This window comes from Octodon degus, unplaced genomic scaffold (genome assembly GCF_000260255.1).
Source record: "Octodon degus isolate 3935 unplaced genomic scaffold, OctDeg1.0 scaffold00113, whole genome shotgun sequence".
NCBI classification, from domain to species: Eukaryota; Metazoa; Chordata; class Mammalia; order Rodentia; family Octodontidae; genus Octodon; species Octodon degus.
The window spans coordinates 1,627,290-1,651,826 of record NW_004524689.1 but is presented as its reverse complement, the minus strand read 5'-3'; the positions used below and the strand labels follow the sequence as shown (position 1 = coordinate 1,651,826).

At 61.1% G+C, this 24,537-nt stretch overlaps 1 protein-coding gene across 5 annotated transcripts in view; it reads right to left on the bottom strand.

Annotated features, from left to right (window-relative positions):
- Window positions 1-24,537, bottom strand: part of Prdm16 (PR/SET domain 16) — a 278,992-nt gene that overhangs the window by 138,173 nt on the left and 116,282 nt on the right. For all 5 annotated transcript variants that reach the window (XM_004639604.2, XM_023699472.1, XM_023699473.1 and 2 more), the window contains one exon: window positions 2,837-2,887. In XM_004639604.2, coding sequence (XP_004639661.1) covers window positions 2,837-2,887 — 51 coding nt within the window. The remainder of the gene's footprint in view (window positions 1-2,836; window positions 2,888-24,537) is intronic.

Below are 24,537 nucleotides of genomic sequence, written 5' to 3'. Positions count from 1 at the left end.
GCGCGGAGCAGAGACGCAGGCGCCCGCGGCGGAGGGCGCGGGGTGCGGGGTGGGAGGGGACAAAGGGGCGCGGGGGCGCGAGGGGTGCAGAAGGCAGGCGGGCGCCCGCCCCTCCTGGGGGCGGGGTCTGTCCCGCGCGGCTCACAGGCTGCGGACGCTGTCGCTCTGGCCGAAGCTCCGCCCCGGCGCAGGTCCCGCCCCCGGACGAGGCCCACCCCCAGCGCGGGTCCCCTGGGGTCTTGGGTTCAGATCCCACGCAGCTGAGCGCCCCCTCCCCGGGCCTGAGCTCCACAAGCTGCTCTCTGAGACTTACAGAATTTCTATCGGCGATTTCCCTGGAATATGTCGCCTTTCCTGTCGCAGTGTCAAGCCCCTGATAGCATAAACTGTTGCATTTCACGAAGCTGGCAGCGGACAGGAGGTAGAGTCCTCCCCAGGGCGGATCTGCCGAAGCTGAGATGCCAGCAGCCCAAGGTGACAACCAAGGCCACCCAGCCCCCGCGCCCCCCATCATATGTTTAATTCAAGCTGCGCCCATCTTTGGGTGACCCAACTATAGGACCAACACACGGGTAAGTCACTAAATACATCCTTGCCACCGCACAGGAGCGCGTGTAGGGCGCGTCATGTGGGCCGCTAGCTGTTTACCAGGTCACCCGCAGCGCTAAGCTCGGATCTGTACGTGGGAGGCGTGCTCCCGCGCAGAGAAGCTGAGCCGCGTGACCTCGGCATCTCTCCTGGGGCCTGGCGGTCCGGGATGGGTCCAGATGTGAGCAGCAGCTTTAGGTTCTGATCATCTCACCAGGTGACCTGGGCAGACACCAGCGCCCCCAATGCTGCTGCCATCAGCTCAGCCAGAGGCTGGGAGATAGTGGCTTTCTGGGGCCGTGCGGTACCATGTGCAGAGCAGGGGCGAGGGCCCCCAGCCGCCAGCTCTCCTGGGGCAGTGCTGAGGCAGGCTGGGAGGAGTCGGGTCCGTGCTGGTCAGGCCTCCTGTGTGATCCCCTCCGGCCCAGGAAGCTGACGCTGCTAGACTCTGGCTCCAGCCTCCAGGAGGCCAGGTCTGTTCTTTGCCACCTGGACCTGCATTTAGTGAAGGACCCCCACCCCCACCCCACCCTGGGCAGCTACCAGTGGGTGCCTGGGCTGAGGCTCCCCATGCCCATCTCTGAGCTCTCAAGATGACCTCGGGCCAGGGGAGGCAAGACCTCATGCTCCTCCACAGACAGACGAAAAGGCCGATCCAAGGCACAAGCAGAGGGCACAGTGACTGCTGTCACCTGTGTCCTTCCTGTCTTATCCCGGTTCAGAAGCAGCCAGCACTTGCCTGCTCTCAGCCCCGACCTCCTGCCTTGAGAAGCTCACGGCCCCAGGGCCCACCTGGCTCCATGGCCCTGTGCACCCCAGCCCGGCCACCTCCGCAGTGCAACCAGGAAGAACAACAAAGTGGGCGCTGGCGGCGCTCTGCCCAGCTGTGAGGTGAGGAAGCAGCCTCCTCCCTTTCCAGAGGCACCGGCTTGGTGTCCTGGCTGCAGACCACTTTCCCGGAAGCATCAACACAGATCTTTGAGAAACAGAAGTACCACTTCCTGCCTGTTAGCTTATGTCCTTGAAGAACTTTTGGATGTGACCAAAGAGGCTGGAAAGCAGAGAGAGAAAGAGGAAAGAACATGGGGGGAATTGGGGCCACATGGCGCAGCCACCTTAAGGAAAGAAGGGCCCAGGTCTCTCCCAGCAGGGGGCCCGAGATCCTGTCCCCAGAGGCCACACAGCCCATGGTGACAGGATGAGTGTGGTGGGCCGGAAGTGCTTGTACACCCCCCTGCCCCGCGTCAGCAGGGGCTGGGCCTGGGGGCGGCCGGGAGCCAGGCTTGGCCCACAGGACCCGGGGCAGAGCTGGCACTGGGGTCTCTTCTCCCCAGGGAAGCAGGAAGGGGTACTGCCTATGGCAGGATGCTGGGCAGAGGGTGTGGGGCCAGGCGTTTCCAGGGAGGGCAGGACCCCAAGCAAGGGAGGCGGACGCGCTGGCCTGGCTCAGCCTCCCCTGTGGCCTGTGCTGAGCTCCTAGTGCTGCTGGGTGGGGCGCGCTTGGCCTCTACCCTGTCTTGTGTGGGAACAGACGTGCTCGGGTGGGGGGTTAGTTTAATTTTACCAGAAAGCCCAAACCCCAGACCAACTACCTGCGGGCAGGCAGCGCACTTGGTGAAGCGGAGGTTCGGGGTTTGGGAGGTGGCGTGGGGACCGGGCCCTGCACTGGGGTCGACGCAGAGTGTGCGCCCAGTCATGCGCTGCCTGCCTCTCTGCCGGCTTCCCTCTCAGGATCTCAGATCCCGTGTTGGCCGGCCAGCCGTTGCCCGTCGTCAGCCTGCGGAGGCGCAGACAGCGCCGCAGCGACACTGTTCCTCTCCCCAGTGGGTTGCTTACTTAAAGCAACGCTTGAGCCTCTTTGGGAGCTCCGAGGGCAGCAAAGGCTCTGCGGAGTCCGTAGCCAACTGTCCCTCCCCCACCCTTTCACGCGAGAATCCAGAGAAGATGGCTAAATAAACGCAGCCTGTGTTTATTTGGTTTCCCTGTGTGTGCGTGGTCTGCAGAATCCCAGAGGTATGGGCTCTTCTCTGTTCTTAAGCTGTGGGGTGCCCGGAGACGCGACCTCCACCCGCATACACAATGAGAATAAGCATCCTCTAACTCCTTCTGAGGCACCATCCTGAGCGCGCCGTGCCCTGGGCTACTGGCATCACACAAGCTACACGCTCTGCAACTCAGGAATAACAGAAATGTGAGGCTACCCATGTGGAGACAAGAGCGGCCACGGGGCTCCGGAGCAGTCGCCTACCTTCTTGATGCAGCCTTCCTGGGACGATACCTCCGTATCCGTCAGCATCGGCTGCAAGACAATTGTAAGAGGGCTGTTAGCCTGTGACAGATTCCTCCCTCAACTACAGGGCTCAGGGATGCTGGGGCAGATCAGAAGTCTTCTCAGGGTGGGACCTGGGGGCATCTCTGTGGCTGCTGACACTGGGCCCCTTTTAGTCCAGCAGAGGCTCCCCCATTGTTGGAGGCCTCTGAGTATTCCCAGGTGTGTTCCCCCTGGAAGTGATGTCCTGGGCCCTTGCTGGGCCACTCAACTGTGGCCTTGTAGTAACTGGCAGGGACCCAGGGGGCAAAACACAAGGACATGGGAGGACCGTTCACTCTCACTCCCAGGGCTCCCCAGCAGCCCAGGTCACTCCGAAAGGCGATTTTGCCTGTCTGCTCAGCCTGCAGGGTGAGGAGGACCCTGCCCCAGGCACCTCTAGCCTGGCTCTCAGGAAGCAGAAGCAGTGCTCAGGGGAGCTGCCGGAGTCCAAGCCCAAGCAGGAGGCAGACGGGGGAGGCAGGTCTGCAGGCTGTCGCCGTCCCACACGCCTTCCTCCTCGGCCGGCTGCTCAGGGGCAGCAGTGCTGGAACCTGCCCTTCCCTAGCGTCCTGGGTCCTGAGAAGAGGACCTTTGTCCCTGGTGTTGCAGGAAACTCCTCCAGGCCAGGGAGATCAGGCTAAGGCAGAAGCACAGAAGTGCCCTCTTCTCCCCTAGTGGTGGCCCTGGGTGGCACAGGAGCCAGGCTGTCCATCCTGCTCACAGACAAGGCTGTGAGAGCAAGTGGGGCCACCGTGACTCGCTCCCAGCCCAGCATGGGCCCGGAGCTTGGCCCTGGAGGACTGTGGCCTCTGAAAGCCCGCTCCACTGCTCTGCAGGGGGGCGGGGGGGGCATCGTGGCTGCCCCAGCACGCTTTCCAGACAGGCAAACTGACAGAAGTGCGTGCCCAGCGCACCTCAGTGATCACAGTTTCTGCAAGAAGAGCAGCCAGGTGAAACTCACCCTGGAGTAGTACAATGAGAGAGTGCCGGGCACAGGCTCCTCCCGCCGCCACCCTGAAGCCCACCGGTTCCCGCTGACGCCCATGCAGCCAAGCAAGGAAAGAGGACCCAGCGCAGCGAATGCAGGGCTCCTGCACCATCCCAGCTGTCCCAACATGAGGTCATGCTTCTAACCAACTGGAGATTTTACTTTCCTTTTAATAGATTCTGAAATTGTCGTTTAGAAAGTGACAGTAAATGAAAAAAGAACGAGACAGAGAAGGTGGAGGCCGGGAAAGAGACCCCGGGGAAGCCTCTTCCAGGGAGAACCTGCCACGCCTGGGTCACTGCATGCGGATCCTTCGCCCAGCCTCACGCACGCTGCGCTGTGTGCGCATCAGCCCCAGAGCAAGGCGGCGCCGAGACAGAGGGGAGCGTGCTGCGTCACCAGCATGTCCATGCCCCCGCCCCAGCGCCCAGCTGGGGCCAGTGTTTCTCCAGTTCATGTGATGGATGGCCAGGGATGCCCCAGCTAGCTGCAGAAGGGCAGCAGTCTTCTCTGAAGTTTCTGGAGGCTGCATCCTGGAAAGACATCCCCTCTGTATATGGTGACAGCCCCTGTGGGTTGAGGCCGGGCCAACCCAAGCAGACAAGAGACCCTGAGGAGCTCGAATGCAGCCTCACCTCAGGGAGGAAGATGACCCGGCTGCTCTGTATCGAGGGAAGGTGCAGTGCCCTTCTCTGAGGCCATGTGCTGTGGAAGCCATCTGTCCCGGGACGTAGGACCCCAGTGGTCGTGTCCTTCCTGCAGCCTGCTCCCGTGGGCTCTGTGGCCTGCACTCAGGCATCCACACCAACTGCGCCTGATCCAGCCAGGAAACCCTGCTCCCGACACTACAGGAGAGGTCCCTGAGAGCGGTCAGCGTCCAGCGGAGGACAGGCGTCCCTGAGAGCCGGGTGGCATCTGGCAGAGGCAGTGGCTGCTCTGCAGGTGCTGGGCCTTTACACCCAACTTGTGTCTTGAACCTCAGCCCAAGGGACACCTGTGTCCCTCAGACCTTGGGCAGCAGGTGAGTACAACAACTGCTCTTTGTGAGAGGCCGGGAAGTGGCCAGGTAGAATGCAGGGGGATGGCTCCTGCTACTCTCAGACCCATCGTGGGATGGACAGAGAGGAACCTTGGAAAAGTGCCAACCCCACGTTCAAGACGCACTGGGGTCAGGCTGGCACCGTGACCACAGAGTGACACGGGGCCGTGGGCTAAGCACTGCGCCCTGGTGCGTGACCGAGCCACGCATCAGTCAGCCTTCCTCAGCCAGGGAGGGACATCCAGCCAATGTCCAGAGCAAGCAGATGCCTGTGAAGCTCCAGAAAGCAGCAGCTGCTGCAGCCAGGCCTGAGCCGTGTCCTGGAACTGCGGGCCTGTTTCACAGTCACCCTGGCAGGTACGAATGTCATTAACATGGCCTCCTCACCCACTGCTGACCTCGGGCGGATGCCGCTGGACACACCCCCGGAGCCGCTGGCCTTGGCCTCCTCCCCAGCCAGCCGCTGCCCTGCTGAAAACCTTCTTTATTTTGCTAGCTTAGCCCCAGCACACGCGGGGCTGGCGCAGGGATGGCTGGCGGTGGCTTCGGGCTCTACGCTTCTCTGCACCCGGGCAGAGGTATTAGGTGTGTTTTGATTAAACATTTTAGCCAAAGCGCAAGGTTTGACCTCCGGCATTTAGCTTCTCTCTCGAATATCAATGCCAGGATTTAGCTAAGTGGGGTTGGTCAAAGCATCTTTTTTGACTCTTAAAATAAATAGCCTCTGTTCTCCAAGAAGCCAGCAAGGAGCTGATGCATACACACATGGACACTGCCTAGCCCCACAGTGAGGTGGGCGGGCATGTCCCCGAGGGGCTAATGCTCCCTGCATGACACAGACAGGTCCCAGAAGCCACCTTCCCTTCAAAGTGATCAGGTAGCAAAGAACCTGAGGCCGGGCCCGTGGGAGGAAGCCCTGGACGTGGGCTGTGCCCGCGGGAGGAAGCCCACAGGGAGCCCAGCCAGGAGGCGGCTCCAAAGCCAGAGGAGAGGGCAGAGTCCAGTGTGTGATGCACCCTCCAGCCAGCCTGGCAGGACGATCCTGGAGCCCTCTGGTTGGTCCACCTCCTGCCCTGCCTCTGAGCCCAGCCCTCTCTGCAGCTTACGTCTCCCCTCATCTGGTTTGGAAGTCATTTATTTGTGCCCAGAGATCCAGGCTGTGCAGGAAGCCCGTTCCACGGCCTCCCCAGGGCTGGGTCAGTGCCGCCTGGGCCAGCACTTGGGTCATTTGAGGAAGGAGGGCAAAGTGACGGCCAAGGGTTCTGCTAGCAACTGTGTGAGTGGATGGCCGAGCGTGGTCACCCGTGACCCTCATGATCAGAATCATGGTGTCCATGTGGCTATCCTTTGTCCTGGGTCTTAGCCCCAGAAGCAGGGCTCTCGAGAGCCAAAGCTGGGCCCTCAGGAAACCACTGTGCGCAGGGCCAGCTTGTTCTGGGAAGATAGAATTCTTAAAGAGCAATTCCCTTCCTTGATCTTCCGCCCAAACCAAAGCCCTATGATTGCTGCTGGTTCCCCTGGTGTGAAGGTGGCCCTGCTGTCTTAGGGACAGCGAGGATGTCCTCCTGGGACAAACAGGCCTCCTTTGCTTCTTACACCTGCCCCAAGGGAGGTGGGAGCCACAGTCTCTCCGCCATCTAGACCAGGGCGGCTGAGGCACAGGGAAAAGGTGGCAGCCACACTCACGTCTGGCCTTGGATGCTAAGCCCGGGCCCTGGAGGGACACAGGCCACTGGGTAGACACAGGGGCACAAGGAGCCCACGCCAGGACCCACGCATGAGGCGGCCTGGGACAGCCGGAAGGGGGCGCCCAGCAAGGCAGCGCTGGCCTGGGCAAGCTGGGTGGCAGCCCACTGGCAGGAGGGAAGACCAGCACAGGGTTGAGTCACTGGGCCGGCTCTGGCTCCCGAGTAAAGGCCCCAGCCGTGTTGACACAAACCCTTGAGCTCTCAACTGGGAGTGGGGTCATATTTATTTATTTTTTGCATTAAAAAAATCAGCTTGGCTGTGTTTGAGCTGCAGAAATGATTTTTTTAAGGAGCTGCGGACACTGTTTTTAGCTTTTATGCCTAAACAGATACTTCTCAGTTCTTTCAAGTGTGAGCGGCCGATGAATGGAGGCTCTCTCTCGCTCCTAAGAAAAATATTTACACAGTGGAGTGCTGCACATGGAGGACGGGGCTGGCTCGGGACCCCGTCCTGCTGTGGAGGGCCCCTCCTGGGGCTGCCCTGGGTCCTGAGCTGTACCTTGTCCGGGGGGAGCTTACAAAGACCCTCATGGGAGTGCCAGACGAGGGGCGAGTGTGCACCAGCGACCCCAGCGGCAGGCTGCACCCAGGGGAGGCGCCCCCACCCTGGCACCCTGCTCCACCAGGCGGCGGCGCCCTCCCCCAAGGCCCACCTGGGTGTGGCGAGGCCTGTGCCTGGCTCAGGTCACGAGAGCACTAGGGCCAGCAGGCTCGGCCGTACGCAGACGACTGTCCCCGCAGAGGCCCGCCCTGCCCTCCTGGCCGCGCAGACCAGAACCTGGCCACGGTTTGCCGCCCTCAGCTGTTCCAAGAACACTGTGTTCACTGGCAGCTCTGCTGCGAGTGCGGCCCCTCGGCCCGGACACCCTTTCCTGTGGAGCCCGGCCAGGGCCGGCCGCTTCCCGCTGCAGGCCCGCGGCATCTCCAGGTCACAGGCCCCCATCTCGCCCAGTCCCCAGCCTTGTTTCCGAGCAGTTATCCACCACCTGCTGTCTACACTGCCCGTGAAAGGCACTGTGGAGCGTTGTGCGGGGTCTACAACTCTGGGGCAAAGACCAAAGATACAGGAGTGCTTGCATCCAGGCACTCACTCACACACACACACACACACACACACAGACGCTTGCACACGCATGCACCACACTTGCGCTTCTACACTAAGACGCTGCCGCCAGCCTGGGGCTGAGAACCTTGGAGGGGCTGGGGCAGCGAGGGGGGTGAGGAGGGCAGAGGGGGGCCTACAGGGCCAAAGGTGTACCTGGGGTGGAGGCCAGTGTGCAGAGGCAGAGGGGCAATCTGGCTGAAGACCTCTAGGCTGGGCAGAGGGTCGATACAGATGGACGCGGCGGGGCCGGGTGGGACAGAGGAGGGGCGGGTCTGCAGCCAGGGCAGTGGACTGAGGGGTCCAGCCTGCTGGTCTGCGTGCGGGTGAGGTGACTTCCCTCTGTGCCAGGGCTGTGGCTGTGCCAGGGTGGGCTTCCCTCCTCTGCTGGACCTGTCCACCTCTGCTGGGGACAGAGATGGAGGCTGCCCACGAGACAAGAGGGTTCCCGGCAAACAGTGACACAGGAGCCTGAGGCTGGTGTGTGCCCAGTGCCACACAGGGACTGTGCTCACATTTGAAGCTTGGCGTAAGCCAGGGATCTGGTGACCCCCTCTATAGAGATGGGGGACTCAGACAGGCACAGCAGCCTTTTGCAGGTCAGGGACCTTCCAGGCCTCGGATCGAGGCTGTGCTCTGCACGTGTCAGCGCGAGGCCCTGGGGCAGTGCCGATGGGGAAGCCAGGGTGGCAGGTGTGGACCAGCCGGGCCTCCAGCCCAGGTCACCCGGTGTCTGTCAGAGCATTTCCAATGGCAACACTCCAGCTCCCTGAGAAGAGACCCGGAAAAACAAAGGCCTGGGCCTCCTGACCACTGCACCCCCCCCCCCACTAGACAGCACAGGCATGCCGGTCCTGCACCCGCCCTAAGCATCGGCAAGTTCACCTCCCTACCCAGAAGTCACAGAGGCTCTCTGGGGGGCAGGGTCCTGGCTCAGCAGTGTCCTGGCTCCCTCCCTCCCTGCTAGGCCTCTCTGGGGACCCCTTCAGCCCCCGGGCCCCACCCCACCTCTACTCCTGCCCGTGCCTTCCCCCAGGAGTTCACCCCTCCATGAAACAGCTGTGGCTCTTCACTGCACATGGCCCCACCCCATGCACTGGGGGTTCTGGGGTTCAGGGCAGGGCAGTGCTCCGCATGGGGCCAAGGCTCCCATGGAAGAACCGGCATCTCCATCCCAGTGCCCTGAACCTGGTCCTGACTGCTCCTCCTGGTCACTGAGAGACCCTGCTGGCGGAGGTGACCCTGTGGAAGGACCCATCGGAGGGCACCGTCAGGTGGGTTGGTGGAGGAAGTTACGGTTTGGTGCCAGCTCTGGAGCCCTCTCCCTGCCAGGGAGCCGAGGGCCTGAGGAGGGGGTCCAGGTTCCAGCCTGGACCCCCCCTGGGCAGCTGCCCTTTCCGGCTCCTGGAAATCGAGGTCCCAGAGGAAGCACACATAGATCATAAGAGCAGGTGACATGCGGCTCTCTCGATCAATGACTCAAGACAAGCCATCAGTTTCAGAATTAGAAGGGGACAGGCTCGAGAGCCCCAGGCCTTCTGGACGCTGGCTCTGGGAACTGAACTGGAGCCAGGAGAGAGAGAAGTGGCAGGCTTGGGAGCTAAACAGCCTGAGGTGCAGCACGGGGGCCTTAGTGGCGCCAGACCCGCAGCCGGGGCTCTGGTCCAGCGCTGGCCCAGCTGTGGGGGCCCCTGCCCTCTCCTGAGCCAGACGTGGAGTCAGCAAAGGTGGCCCGGGCCCACCAATTCCTGCCCTCTCTCCACTTCCCTTTATTTCTCTACCAGCTTTGCCAGCCTTCCTGGGGCTAAGCAGGGAACAGGGCAGTCTGCACCTCACCAAATGTCCCCTACTGTCACCCCTTTGAGGGAGGTTCAAGGCCACTGCAGAGGAGGATCTGGGAGGAGACCCCCAAAGCCCTGATCTATACCCCAGCCCCAGCCCCCTGGCTCCTGGGCACTGGCTGCCCTTCAGGTCTAGTGGCAGAGCTGGCCCTGGCCCACAGGAGCACCAAGGCCAGCTTGGGGGCCAAGGGCCGAGGGCAATGTCCAGCAGCCAAGTGGGCGGCAGAGTGTGGCCTCGGGCCTGCAAAGCCAGGCTAGTAGGGTTTGACTGAGATTCACACACTCTATCTATTTAGGGTGCACAACCCGTGGCTTTGCTGCACCACCCCACAAGCTTCACCTGGACCTGCCCACCGTGGTCCTCTCCAAAAGCTCATCACCATTTTGGGATAACAGCTGCCTTCCTAGCAAAGCGCTAAGTGCAGGATCCTGCATCACGTGGGAGTTCGAAGGACTTCACCCAACACAGGGCCAGGCCAGCATCGAAGCGCTTGCAGGAGGGCGGTAAAGGACCCAGAGGCAGAAGCACAGAGGGTCAAGGCGGTGCGGAAAATGGCCCAGCTCTGCTGGGCCAGTGCCGAGTCGGGAGGCTCCCTGCCTCGCCCTGCCCCACCCTGCCCGCCCAGCCTGCCCTGGCACTGACCTTTGCAGCCATACCGGGGCCACCCTGGCTGACCCTGCTCCTCCCAGCCCCACTTGCTTAAGCCAACACGGGGCGCTGCTGGCTTCAACCTGAGGCAGCTGTCTCCACGTGCACCAGGAACAGTGTCCTCCCAGGACCCCGGCCACCGAGTCCCGGCTTCCCCCAAAGTTTCCATTGTCCTGGCATGCCTGAGGTCCCAGGGACTGAGTGGCCACCTGCCACCCCCACTCTGAAGATACGGCTGCCGGAGGTGCCACCTGGCGTCCTCTGCACCTTGGTGTCACTGAGGGGACTTTGCTTTCTGTGGGGGGAGGGGATAAATCATAGCCGACATCCTGCGCGAACATTTATCTTGGGCTCTCAACCCCTCTAGTTATAGAAACAGCCTTAGTATTGACAGAATCGGATGTGTGCACTCCAGCCTGACCCTGCTCATTGATGGCTTGTTTGTTGAGGTGATCTTTAATAACCCTAAGTGAATAACGCCTCACAGATCTCGTGGGATGATGGCTCAATCACTCACAAAGGAGAGAGCCCCAAGACCCGGGGCCGCGGCCCCACACTGTGCCTCCTGGGGCTGGGCCAACCTTCTGGCGGGAGGACCAGAGGTGTTGCCCTCCCTGTGTTTGAAAGAACTGAGTTTCACTCTTAGCAGCACTTCCGGGGGAGGGGGCAACACACCGCGGAGACAGAGAGACAAAGCCCACCTCCGCAAGCTCCGTGGTCACCCCCACTCTTCCCTGAGCCCAAGCCCTCCTTGAGGGTTACTGGCCCCACACGCTGGCTCACACAGCAGAAGTGAGCAGACCCACGTGCTCCTTGAGGCGGCACAGACTTACAGGTCAAGGGGGCCTGACGAACTGTTCCTGATCGGAATAAAATACCCAGAAGGTAACAGCTTTGGCACCACCCTGCCCAGGTATCTCTCCATAATCCTAAAGCATCCTCACTCACCCCCCAAAATGCTGAGAAGTTGCACAGCCTGTCCAAGGTCACACAGCTGACTCCAGGTGCCAGGTTGAGCTGTGGGATTATTTGGAACTGGCTGTGTCTGGAGGAATGGACGGCGGAGCTATGAAAGCGAGAATTTTCTTTCTCTTCTACAAAGGGTATTTCCAATTTCTGGGAGAAGCCATGGCAGCAGAGCCCCAGTGTCTGGGTTTGGTCACAGCCACCAGGACTGCTGTGGTGGCAGAGGGAGGTGGCGCCCACTGCCCAAGGAGACCATGCGTGTCTGTAGCAGGCCGGTCTTAGAGCAGCTGTGCAGGGGAATGTGTGCCAGTGCCATCGGCTGTGGCCAGCTCCTGGAGCTGGGTGCAGCAGGTGGGCAGCCCACCCCACAGTGGCAGCCCAGCGTCCCGTCCTGTGGAGTCCAGGCTGGGTGCCCAGAGCTGTGGCAGATGGACCCATGCAGGGTGCCCGGCCTGCCCAAAGCCAGCCTTGCAGCACAGCTACCTGCCCTGGAGGGCGGCCACCTCCCCTGCTCAGGTCTCTGGGATGGGGTGGGGACAGCAAGGGAGCCTGGGCTGCAGGCCCTGATCCCAGCACCTTCTCAGAACAGTGTCCTGGTCAACCACACTGTGGCTCCATGTCCGTGCCCTGGACACAGGGCAGGCAAAGATGAGTGGACGCTGCAAGTAACAATAAAAACCATTGAACAGCAGCAAGGCCCGGCCAGGATTCCCTGATGTTACAACTTACAGGGATGTCACTAAGGATGCAATTGTTTTTGCGATCCCCACAGCTTGGAAACCGAAGCTCAGTTGAGGACAATCTACACAAGGGTCCTCCCAGCGGTTTTGCGAGACTACATGCGCCGTCCAGGTCCAGAGGGGCTGGTGTGGGCCGGCCTTCAAGCTAAGCATGGCTTTCACATTTTCAGAGGGCTATACATGGCTTCCATAGCCCGTCTGCTGGAACCAGGGGCTCGCGGGGCACCGGCCGCTCCTCCATTGCTGGGTGTTTCTCTCCTCGCCATGGCTGACCCTGGATGGCAGATGGAATGCCACGAGGCCATCCTGGCCTCAGATCCTGGGGGCCCATGGCCACGGTGTGGCACCCACCAGGCAGCGGGGGAGGAAAGCAGTAGCAAGGCAGGCAGCAGACAGTGGGCACGGGCGCGGGCGCGGGCACGGGACGCCTGATCCGCCTCAGCTGCTGCCAGGCCATTCTCAGCTGCAGCCTCCCTGGAGGAGAAGATGCTGTGAAATCGGGAGCAGTTGGAGGTGGCTCTGCTCACTTCCTTTGCTTTCTTGCCTGTTTTCCAGCAAGGAGAAGCACACAGAATTGTCACAGATGAAATCCCAGGACACTTGCTGGAGCATCTGCCTGGAGCTGCAGGACCCTCTGGGCCCTCAGGAGTCCCGTGCCTGGAGCAGGTCTAGTGGCTGAGAGGCCGGCTACGGGACCTTCTGGCCTGGTGGCCACAGACCCCAAAGAGTTCCCACCCCCACCAGCCGGAGGCAATGCCTCTCCCCGGGCGTCCTCATCCTACAGTGAAAGGTGCCCGAGGCCCTCCCTGGTGGCAATGGGGATCTAAAGCGTTCTGATGGTCACTCTGTTCCCCTCTTTTGGAAAGTGAGCTGGCCTGTCAGGCTGTAGCGGCGAGTGGTCAGTGGCCTCGGTCTGCACCCTTGAGGCCCTTGCTGAGAGTACAAAAGCATCCTCTAAGGACTTCTCTTCATGATGATCCTGTGGCCGTCCTGGGACTTGGGAGGCTGCAGGGAGCCGTGCGGGTTGGCTCAGTGTCGTCGTTCATCTTCCCACCTGATCCAAGAGCCCTGCCGCAGGACTTCTCCCTCCAGTGCTTCGTGAACACCCCACTGACGTCCTTTCTCTTGCTGGCCCCTGAGTAGGAAGAGCTCCTTCCACACTGCCCCGGCTCAGCTCTGTCTGCCGGATGTCAGACTGGATCACCATTTCTCAGACCTGGAGGTGGCGGAAGGAATCGGCTCTGGCCAGCTGTCCAGCCCGCAGCAGAGAGCAAGGCTCAGAGCTGACGGGAGGCAGGGTGGAGGTGACAGCGTGCGGCTGCCAGCTAACAGGACAAGGTCGCCAGCTATTTGCGGAGGGAATGAGAAGGGCGACCCCCATTAGTGCTGGAGGAGGCGGGTCCAGGGAAGGGCAAGCTGCTTGAGCACAGGGAGGCAGGAAGGACCAGCATCTGGGCTGGTCTATGGGCTTGGACACGGCGCTGGCAGGGCGCCTGTCCCCTCTCTCATGCATGGCTAACGCCAGCTACAAGAGGACATCACCATGTCTGTCCAGGGCTCTGGCCTCTGCACTTGTCCACCACCCTTGTGCATCTGGAATGTCGCTTTCCCCATACTCCAGGAAGAGGTCTGCGCAGCACAGAGGAGCAGGCACCCTTGCACACGGGCCTCAGCAAACACCCCCTGCTGCACACGGGCCTCGGCGGGCGACCTCTGCACACAGGCCTCGGTGGGCTTCCCCTGCACACAAGGCCTCGGTAGACACCCCCTGCTGCACACGGGCCTCGGCGGGCTCCCCCTGCACATGGGCCTCGGCGGGCTCCCCCTGCACATGGGCCTTGGCGGGCTCCCCCTGCACATCGGCCTCGGTGGGCTTCCCCTGCACACAGGTCTCAGCAGACACCCCCTGCTGCACATGGAGCTCGGCAGGCTCCCCCTGCTACACACAGGCCTCGGCAGGCTTCCCCTGCACACAGGCCTCGGCAGCAGGAAGGTTCGTCTTGCAGGGCTGCAAAGCACTGTTGGACAGAGCTGGACTTCCAAGACTCTGTTCTCGGAACTGGGAACGTTTGTTTGACAACATAATTGATTTGGTCTTCCCAAAGATCGAAAAGAGCTGAGGTGGGCCCAGCTGTGAGCCATGTGCGCTGCGGAAAGCCGGCCCGAGGGCGAAGGCCCAGAGAGTTCTGTGCAGACAGAGATGGGGCCTAAGCTTGGCAAGAGCCCTGAGAGCCCGGGAGAGGCGGGCGGAGCCTCACGGCAGCCTCTCCACTGGACAGGCCCAGAGAAGATTAGTATGGGGACAGCTTCTCCTGCACGCACCGTGCTGGGAGGCACAGACTCAAACGCTTGCAGTTGGGGAGTCACAGTTGAGGACGGTCTCCCACACAGACCCACTCCGCCAGGGCCACCTGCACTTCGCAGATTTGCCCACGAGCATTGAGCAGAAGACCTCCCGACCCCGTCACTCTCTCAGACTCACTCCAGGGCAATTTATCACAAGCAAACATCTACGCGCCCCTCGCCAGTCGCTCTGAGCCTTTCTCCCCAGGACAGGGAGGTGCAGTGTAGGCAGATCCTCCCTGGCCACTGTACAGAGCAGAGGCCTCGGCGGGGTAAACCAGAGCCTCCAGCTGAGGGGGCCGGGCTCACACGGGGCGAGGCGCTAGTCCTGGCGGTCCTACTCGTCCCGGCGATCCTGGGCTCTCTTAGGGAAAAGCAGCTCCTTGGGGAGACCACAGGCCTTGGGGCAGCAGGAGCCCACATGTCCCAGCACAGTCCTGGTTGTGGTCATAGTCATTGTCAAAACAGGCAGGAAGGGACCCACAGTGAGTGGCCCTGCCAGGCTGCTGGCCAGGCCTTGCCCCAGAGAGCACACCTCCTCTCAGGCATGGCTGCTCTGAGAAAAAACAGCCATGCCTGCGACAACAGTCCTGGCCGGGACACGGCACGGTCTTCTCCCAGTACTTTTAGCTGGCCCAGAATGAAGAGGCGGGTAGGACCGGGACAGGACCAAGCAGCCAGGGAGTCTGGTCTCAGTCTGTCTCTCCCAGCCAGCTCCCAGGGGCTCATTTTGGCCCCCGGGTTCCAAAGTCCTTCTGGCATTGGCCACTCTGGAGCCCGTCGGACCCTGGCCTGGGTCACCACTGAGTGCTGGGCCATCTGCGCTGTGCGCCGCAAGCACCCCGCTCAGCAGCATATGCCCAGAGACACCACCATCTTTTTACCCAATTTTCCAGCTGAGTTGACTGAGGCCTGTGAAGGTCAGGGAGCTCGCCCAGGGTCACTGAGTAAAACAGCTAAGCCTCTGGCCTTGGGACAGGGACACGGGACCCTGGTGATGTCCCTAATCGCCTGGCTAACAGCACCTTCATAAATAATGGAAATAGCAGGGCTCCGCATCTCCTGAGAGGCCACACTCCCGGCTCAGCCACCAGCCCCGTGGGCCGCAGCTCGCAGCGAGAGGCTAGGTGGGGGTGCGAGGCGGGAGGTGAGGGGCCCGGCGCGGCAGCTGGCTCCTGCGAAGGCATTAATTTGTAACAGACGTCCAGGGAGCTGGAAAGACCGCACGCGGCTCCACACGCGCGACAGCGGCTGATTATTCATCGCTGACAGTTATTAGCCTGTTATTAAACGTATGAATTGCCTCTTTCATACCCCACTGCCTACCCCTAAAGAGCTTTATGAACTAACATTAACCAATCCAATTAGCAAAAGACACTGTATTTGTGTAATTAGTAATTTGAGGCTTTGTTCTGTCCTGGTCTTAAAGAGAAAAGGCACTGGATGCTGATTAGCACGTCACTGTACAATTAGGAGAAGTGGCCGCAGATTACCCGGGAATGTTCTCGGGGCCTGGCCCGCTGAATCGCACAGGGGTTTATGTTCGTGGTGCTTGAGCGAATCCAATTGCTTCCTCTGACATCCAAACTCTGCTCTGCAGTTGGCATGGCCTGGCCCATCAGGAAGGGGAAATATTTATTTTCATTATAAATTTAGGGGCCGAGTACAGTAAGGAACCTTGTTATTAAATGCTCCAAGCCCAATCCTGCAGAAAATCTCAAAATCTAACTTTGAGTATTGATTGCAAGCTTTTTTTTCTAATCAGATGCCAAAAGGAACATTGTGGGGGAAAGATGTCTCACGGCCGCCCTGCCAAGCGGCGTTTCTGTTTATGTCTCCAAGAGAGCAGTTAGGGCTCGCAGACACAGAGACGGCCCGGTGGGGCCAGATGCTGCGATAAGGGAGCAGGCTGCGGGTTGCCACGGAGAGTTTCAGGACGCTGGTGCGTTTTGCAGCTGGACCCAAAAATGAACCACATAACGATCGGTCCCAGGCGGCTCACTGGGAAAGCCCGCGCTGGAGGTGCCACCCGCCTCCCTGCGTGCCCTGTGCCTTCGCTGCGGGGCCTCCACATGTTCTTAGTTTGCAAAACTGCAGCGCAAGCTCACGGCCCTGAGCAGCTCCCTGGCGCTCCTTGCGGAGTTCACTCTGGACAGGAAGGAAGTGGCCCATTTCCAGGGCGGCTACTTCAGGCCTCACCTGCCGGCACTGGAGCGCAGGAGGAGGGCTGTGTTTCTAGCCAGTGTCCCCTGTGGTCACCTGTCCGCTGGGCATGGTCAGAACCCAGGTTCGGCTTTCCCAGCCCCCCGTCCGTCCGTACGCTGTTAAGCCCGTTTCCAGAGAGCAGCCACACAGACCTCTAGTTCACTGGGGCCGTCGCCCAGTGAGTGGGTAGCAGCCAGGCACAGCAACCCGGACAGAAAGAAGAAGACCGCCCCAGGACCACCCCAGGGCCCTGGCTGTGCTGTGCCACACAGCTGCCCAGCTGTTCCCTCCCCAGGGGCTGCGTCTGTGATCCAGCACTTCGGGGGGAGCTACAGCCCCACTAGAGCTCAGAGCGGGATGTCAAGCGGACCCCGCTACCTTCACTCCACTGCCGGCTTCAGACAGAGCCACTCTCAGCCCTCCAAGTCGAAGCCTGCCCGTGTGGGTGTCTCTACTCTGTACCAAGACTTCTGCACGCCACAAAGCCCCCTCTCTTGGCCGGGCTACTCCCGCTGCCTCTGTGCACCCACGCTCGTGCGCATGTGCATCTGCACACACACAGCATCCCTGGGCAGTCTGTGGAAATGGGCACCCGGGAGGCAGGAAGCGCGTGCCCACGCTCCCCGACACCGGACCTGTCCCCCGGAGGCAGCCAGGGACCCGTCCACCCCGGCACTCATGAAAGGCAGAGCCGAGAGGAGACCCGGGTGCAAACAGCCCAGAAACCTCTCCAAAATATTTGGGTTTGTCAAAATCCCAGGCTGCCGTTTGCCAGGCGCTTTTCCTGCCCGTGTTTGAGCCTGCGGGTATTTTAAAGGAAATGAAATCCGTGTGTTTCTGATTTATTTATACTTAACTCATCAAAATGCTGTTTTAAAGAGCTATTTTGTATCCAAAATGCCCTTTATGCTTCTTTTCCCCCTTCCAAACTAAAAGCCACTCTGCTGAGCGTGCGTGACCTTAACTCCAGTCTTGTCTGGGTTCTTTGCAACATCAGGTTCTATCATCCAGCTAGACCTTGGTGCCCGCTCCCAGGAAGCAGGCGATGATGCCTGGGCAGAATGTGTGACCTCTTGTCCCAGTGAGGAGTTTGTCCCTGTGTCCCCCTGAGGTCCCTGAGATGCAGCATCCAACAAGAAACAGCGACTTCTCTCAAGCAAAGATCTCTGAGCCAGGACCTTGCAGTGTTCAGGGCTCAGGGCTGGACCAGCTAAGGTCACCTGGACAGTGGACAGTGGCCTGCATGGATGCCCGGCACTTCACTAGGCCCCCCGCCCCCGCCACCCCCCCAGCCAAAATGCAGGCAGCCAGACGAACACATGATCTAGCCTGAGTGTGAGGCGACTCCAGCAGGAATGTGTTTCCCCTTCTCTTGGCGAAGAAAACAGGAAGCTGCAGCCAGGGCTAGTGCAGAGGGGCAGAGGGCCCGGCCGGGCCAGGCCGCACCTGCAGCTGGGCTTGGGGGACGTCGGCCCACGGCACTGGCAGCTCTGCCACCTGCTCTGTACCTCGGCCTCCCCCGTCCTGTGCTGTTGGGCACCATATTTATTTCTGACCAGTTTCATGCAATGGAGTTCAATTATGAAGTTGATTGCTTTTTAGGCGCACGGCATAAAATCCTTTATCTGAGCAGCATTTAATTGTGCTCGCTGGCAGGTTTGGCGCTCGTCGTGGCCTCGCTGTCCCCAGCCCTGGAGATAAACCATCCAAGGGGCAATAAATGTCTGCCCTGCTTATTGATGCTTTCTGGGAAATTGATTATCTATTTGAGGGGCGGAGCGGCTGATATACGGCGGCCTCGCTCCCTGACACAACAGCTTCCGTGGAAGAGCAATCCCTCAGCTGCGGCCCTGGATTTTCTATTGCAAGTCATCTTCTCAAAAGTGACGTTGTTCATCCGGATGCTTGAACACGGAAGGGAAGCGTCCGGTGGCCACTGGACCTGCTCTCTGTATCTAAAGTTGAGCAGAGGCCGAGAAGCGGACGACTAGTTCTGTGCACCTGCCTGCCTCACCTTCTCTGCGCACCACCCGGGCTGGGGCTGCTCCCGGCCCCTGGGACCCGGCGGTGACGCCCTGAGGAGTCTGTCCTAAGGGCTGATATTGGCACACCGCCCAATCCAAAAGCTGGGCTGTATTTCCCCAGGAGCCGTAAGAGGAGAGGAAGGCTTTATGCCAGTTTAACCTGACCCAAAGAAAAAAAGCCAAGCACTTTCATTCTAGATTTTCTGTGAACTTTGATGCCCCAAAAGCTTTCCTTTGCTTTTCCACAATCAAAAAAATGAGGTTTACGTATGGGGGAGGCCGAGGAGGCCGCGATGGCGCCCGAGCTCCCAGAAGCCCAGACGCGCGATGAACTTCGGCTTGAAGCTCGGCTCCTATTAGTCAAAAGATAACAGGTGCTATAAACTCAAAGGCTTTTGCGCACCAGGAAAATCGATAGGGACTCCGTCATCAGCCCTGTGATTAACTGCGCCCAGTTAAGATGGGTCCAGGCTGTGCTCCTGTGGTAATTCCCCAACAGAGCTGAAAGAGGCCTTTCTCTTGGCGAAGGCAAGGGCAGGGCCACCCTGACCTCCTGCAGGCACCCTGCAGACACACCTGTGGGCAGGTGGCTCCTCCAGCTCACTCCTCCTCCAGGGAGCCCCCGAGCTTGGGGTGTGCTTGCCCAGCCTGAAGACCACCAGCCCCAGGCCGAGAGGGCAAGGCCTGCTGCATGCCAACTCCGTGCACCTTTGGATACCAAGTGCCCAGACTTTGGCTTGAACACTATGGGCCCGGGGGGTCAAAGGTAGAGGCAGGAGAAGCTTGGAACCAAGTCCATGTCAGCCACAGTGCCGGGGACTGCTGCACGCAGGCACAGTCAGGGCTCTGCGGGGTGCGGATGGCCTACACACCCCAGAGCTCACATCCTGGGCTTGGCCAGGCCCAGGAACTGGCAGCTCTGGAATGCAGCCAGGACGGAGTGCAGGCCCAGCCCTGCACGGTAGCTAGGAGTGTGACCTGTTTGGCAGAGCTGAGAGGGTGCTACAGCATGCGAGGCCTGGCAGGGTCACGTGGCAAGGGGGTGGGGTGGGCGGGAGACAGGTAAGGCCCCCTCGGGGACAGGGGCGGCGGCAGGCAGCAGACAGAGGGCTGCTCCTCTCCTGGTGGTGGGATGTAGACGGGCCTCGCTGGGGCAGAGAGGGGGGCCTGGATCATGGGCTGGGGCATTCATCCTTTCACCTCAGAAGGCCCGAAGATGCACCCAGGGTCTGGGCCGGTTCACCTCCTGCGGGGACAGTGGCTGTCCGTGGCTCCTGCACTGGGGACATCAGCCCCAGGTGGACTCTGGCTGGCTGCTCCGGCGGCGGCGGGAAAGAGAGGACCTGAGCTCAAGGTCACAGGAGCTGCCCTGCAGGCTGGCCCTGCAGTGCTCTGCCGCAGCCCCCTGCCTGCGCATCCTCCCTCGTCTCATGCCACCGATGCAGCCTGCAAGACAAGACACCTCTCGGGGTCTACGGTACCACATCGTGGACTCTGCAGCTTTGCCTACAGATTTCTCCACACCAGACCAAACCTGAGAGCAGCTCCGAGGTGCTAGGCCCAGGGATGACAGCGACTTTCCGTGGGCCTGTGGGGGAGTGTGTGTGCTCGGGCGTACATGCATACCCATGTGTGTACATGTACACGTGTGTACTCACATGGACAAGGGTGCTCACATGTGCGTATGAGTGCTTCCGTGCATCCCTTGACCTCAGGTGCTGAGAGCTCTGCCCCAGTGCCCGGTGTTGGGGCTGCCAGGCCAGGCAGGAGGGGCCAGAGGAGACCCGCAGGGGCAAGCCCTCGTCCTGCCCACTCCTTGGGACGGGCCGCAGGCCCTGCACGCCCAGGCCAGACATTCCCATGACTAATGGCCTGGGCACCGACTCCATTTTTACTGATGTGCTTATTGCCTGGGCTCACTCAGGACAAACAGTTCAAGTTCGCAGGCTGCAGGCCCTCCTCCTTACCTGCACAAGACAGCGTGTCCAAGGCGCTCTTCCTGTCTCACAGAGGGGTCCCGCCACAGAGGCCTGCTTTGGTTGTCTCCTTGTGCTGTGAACCAGAAGCTCGGAGAGGCTGCTACACGTGTCCGGGACGCGCAGCAGGCAGCTGTGCACTGGAACTCGGACTGTCTTTCCCAAGAGCAGAGTGAGGCGGAGGCCCTACACCCTGCTGGGGTATTTGCCCAAGACGGAATTGTTCCTCCAGAGTTGCACACGGTGGGTCCAAAGCAGACACTGCCACAGCCAACTCCGACTCTGGGGTCCAGCCCGCCAGCACCCCCAGCTCCTAAGTGGGGCTGCAGATTCAGGTCTGAGGGCCACGGCTGGCAGGGCCGCAGTGCTCAAGTTGCTGTGCCGCGCGGCAGGCCCTGGATTTGCTCGGCTGTCTGGGGGGCCCTGGGTCTGGAGCAGGCAAGCTGGTACCCTGTCCTCCCAGGCCGCTGGTCCCCAAGGAATGGGGAGGGGACCAAGAGGTCTCCTTCCAGCTGGGCCCCTCCAGGCAGCCCCACCCACCTCCTTCTACAGAAGGGAACCAAGGTGGCACAGCAGGCGGTAGGGTGAGGACAGGTGGCCAGGAGCTTTCGGATTCCAGCAGCCCCAGTTAGTCCTTCTACGTGATCCGGTCCAAGGCCTGCCACACTGACCAGGGCTGGAAGACTCAGGAGGCTGCAAGGTCCTCTGGATCTGCCCGGGGGGTCTGTCTGATTTGGTCCTGTGGCAGGTCCCAGATGTCACCAACATGGCTCGCTGTGGCAGAGATGCTTCCTGGCACCAGCTCTGTGTGGTGGGCAGGCCCTGTGCCCACAGAGGTGTGTGGCAGGAAGCATCGGAGGTAGACAGACAGCGTGGGCCTGGCGGGCAGAGCAGGAAGCTCTCACCCGCTCGTGTGGGCCTGAGTGGGTGTCTGCTCACACGAGGTCCATCTGGGGCCGCCCAGCTCAGCCCACTGAGCCCCGAGGCTCTGTCTGTCTGAGGCTCTGTGGTCGATGGTTTTCAGGGGAGGCTCATGATTGTTTCTGCACCTCACATCTGTGGCCAGCACAGCTGCCTGGCCTTGTCCCCAGGGAGACCCCATCGGTTCCCCGCCTTCCTTCTGTGCAGCCCTGCAGGCCCTGAGTCCTGGAGCCTGGAGGAATCTGCTTCCCGGGAAGCCTGCCTGAGCCCCGCTCGGATAGGAGCTGTTGCCTCGTGGGTCCGCAGCGGGGCCTCTCCGCAGGCCGGGAAGCTGGGATGGGCTCAGTGACAGGGACGAGCTGCGAACTACTAGGGGACTCGATCTGCACATGACCTCGGGCATGGGGCTGCAGCCGGGCTGGGGGGAATTTCATCGTCCTGCTCCAGCACTGCAGACAGGCCGGGCTAATCATTAACCCAGCTTCTGCCTGCTCCATCCCAAGACGATTCCGCCTGCCGGCCGCCAGCCCCGGCCTCTCCCCCCACGCCGGACCCTTCCCCCGCCCAGCGCGCCGCTCTGCTCTGGGGGAAAGAATGAGAGCAGGTCCTCGGGAGCTGGCACGGCAGACAATGTGTGTCTTGTGTGAGTAATTTAGCGCTGTGGCCAGTCAATCTGGTTTCTGGGCCCGCTGCCCTGACCCTCTTTAGAGCTGCTGGCTCTTGCCGGCACAGTGTGAAGCGTTTTCTTTCACTGCACTGACACTCCGCAGATTGAGACGTCAGCCCGGTCCAACTGCAGCAAATTAGCAATTTTTCTTTTGCTAATTGGAAATAAAAATGTTTGCCGAGGGAGCCGTTTGTCGGCATGTGGTTTTCGGTTTTCTGTGCTCCGGGAGGCTCTGTTCAAAATGCGTCCCAAGCCGCTGCGCACCCCGGGGTGCCCCTCAGCCCAAGTTCTGAGGGGTCTCCTGGTGGCAGTGTGGGGACACCCTCGCGCCACGCCTGGCTGCTTGTGCTCAGCGCGGCTGTGGGCACCCGGTCTCCCCAATGCCTCCTGAAGTTTGGAGAGTCCAGGCCATTGTGCCCTTTGGGGAAACCAGGAGGACGGGGCAGGAGGTGGCATTACTACCACCCCCACCCCGCCCTGCTAGTGGGCAACCACTGTGCTGGGCAGAGAGCACTGCCTGGGAAGGTCCCCAAGGAGCCCCAGACTCTGCTACACACAGCAAGCTCCGAGAAGCAGTGGGGCAGCTGGACCTCTGAATCCCCAGGCTCGGACTACCCGTCCTTGATCGCCTGTCCGGTGCACACCCGGGGAGGGTCCTCCCCAGCCTGGCCCTACTTCAGGTCTAAGGGTGGATCGCCTGAGAATCAGAACCGCATGGAGGCTGAGGGCACTCTTGCTGGGTGGCAGCTTGGGTCTGGGCACAGAGATTTAGAAAGGTGCGGATCAGCCCGCCCGTGGATGCCCAGGGTTGGCCAGGAATCGGGGCTGCAGGTCAGCACATAAAGGGTTACAGAGCCACCCCCCCAGCTTTTCTGATAAAGCACTTGACAGCCATGCCTAATAATTCTTTCTGCTAGGTTCTTTTCTTGATGTCTTTATGTGAATATGAAGCCAGAATGAAAGGCTTCGGGGGACCCCTGCGAGAGAGGAAAAGTGTGAGCGGGAGGGAGACAGAGTGTGTGCAGGCGTCCTGCCGAGCACCAGCACCTCCTTGGCAGTCCACGCCGCGGCCACAGAGGCCTTTGTAAGTAGGACCAGGTCTTCTTCCCTGGGCCGTGACAATGGCGTTTTGTGCGGAGGGATAGTGGGGCGGTCGGCAGCAGCAAGGGCTGCAGATGTGGGCCGAGGGCAGCTTACACTGCAGTGCCCTCCTGCCTCGGGCTACCTCTCCAGACCCAGGTGTGGGGCAGAGAAGGGGTGGCAGGGAGAGGGGGGCACCCCGACACCTTGCCTGGGGGGAGCCAGGCTGCAGACAGGCAGGCAGTGTCCCCAAGCCTTGCAGGCTGGAGAGGGAGCCGCTCAGCTGCTCCAAACGGAAACTCCCAGAGAGTCCAAGGAAACAGAGTTCCCAGCTATGCAGGAGTGTGCAGGGCCCGTCCCGCGCTGCAGGCTGTCAGGGCCTGGATGGGGCGGAGTGGTGACTTAGGTGGGGACTGCTGGCTTTTGAGGCCACCCATGCCCTCACCCTAGACTCAGGCCAGCGCAACCCGCAAGCTGCCGAGGTCCCAAGAGGCCAGGCGATGCTTGCTTCCCGCGCCTAGGCTCATGTTCTTTTGGAGCCGGGAGCAGAAAGGAGTGGTTTTCTCTCAGGTTCTGCCACGCCAGAGGGGCCATAAATCTACGAGGAGGGCGATTCCCACGGGATCCCCGCTCCTATTCCAGACCAAATAAGTCTGGATGAGCCAGGGCAGACAGCCCAAAAGTGTCCCTGTGCCCTTTGGAACCTGGAGCCACGGAGCTGCCCAAAGGTGCACACCCACTCCCTGCCCACCAGATCCCAACCCGCCTTGCTGCAGGCTGGCATGGCAGGTCCCAGGCCGAGGTCCCTGGGCCACGACAAGGAGCGTGGGGAGAATTCCACTCTTTACGGAATACGCTTCCCAAACGCCAGCACTCTGATGGAGGCCACCTGGGAGGGGGACAGCACAGGGACTGACGCCCCTGTCACAGATGCGGTGTCTCCCCTGGGCCCTGCAGAGTTCCCACAAGGCACAGGCTGGCCGGGGAAAAGCCTTAGGACCGCAGTCAGGGCTCAGGCTGGCAGGGTGCAGCGTCCGCTGTGTGTGGAGGGGTGACTGCCATAGGCACCTACGCCCCCTGCCTGCCCTCCGCGGCTGCTGGCCACTGGCCGAGCCCTGCTCTGCGGCGTCAGGAATAGCTTGCGCGTCGGTGGCTGCAGCAGGGCCCTGCACTTCATTGGATGAGGTCAGCGTGGGTCAGGGCCCTCCTCTAGGAACAGGAGGCTCGGGGGCTGCGGCCTGAGCGCCTCCTGCGACAGGACACGGTTGCCCCGCGGTGCCCTCCTGACAGGTCCGGTTCCGCCGTGCGGAGCCACGCCCACTGCGCTCGTCTGCCGCCTCCCGCCCGCC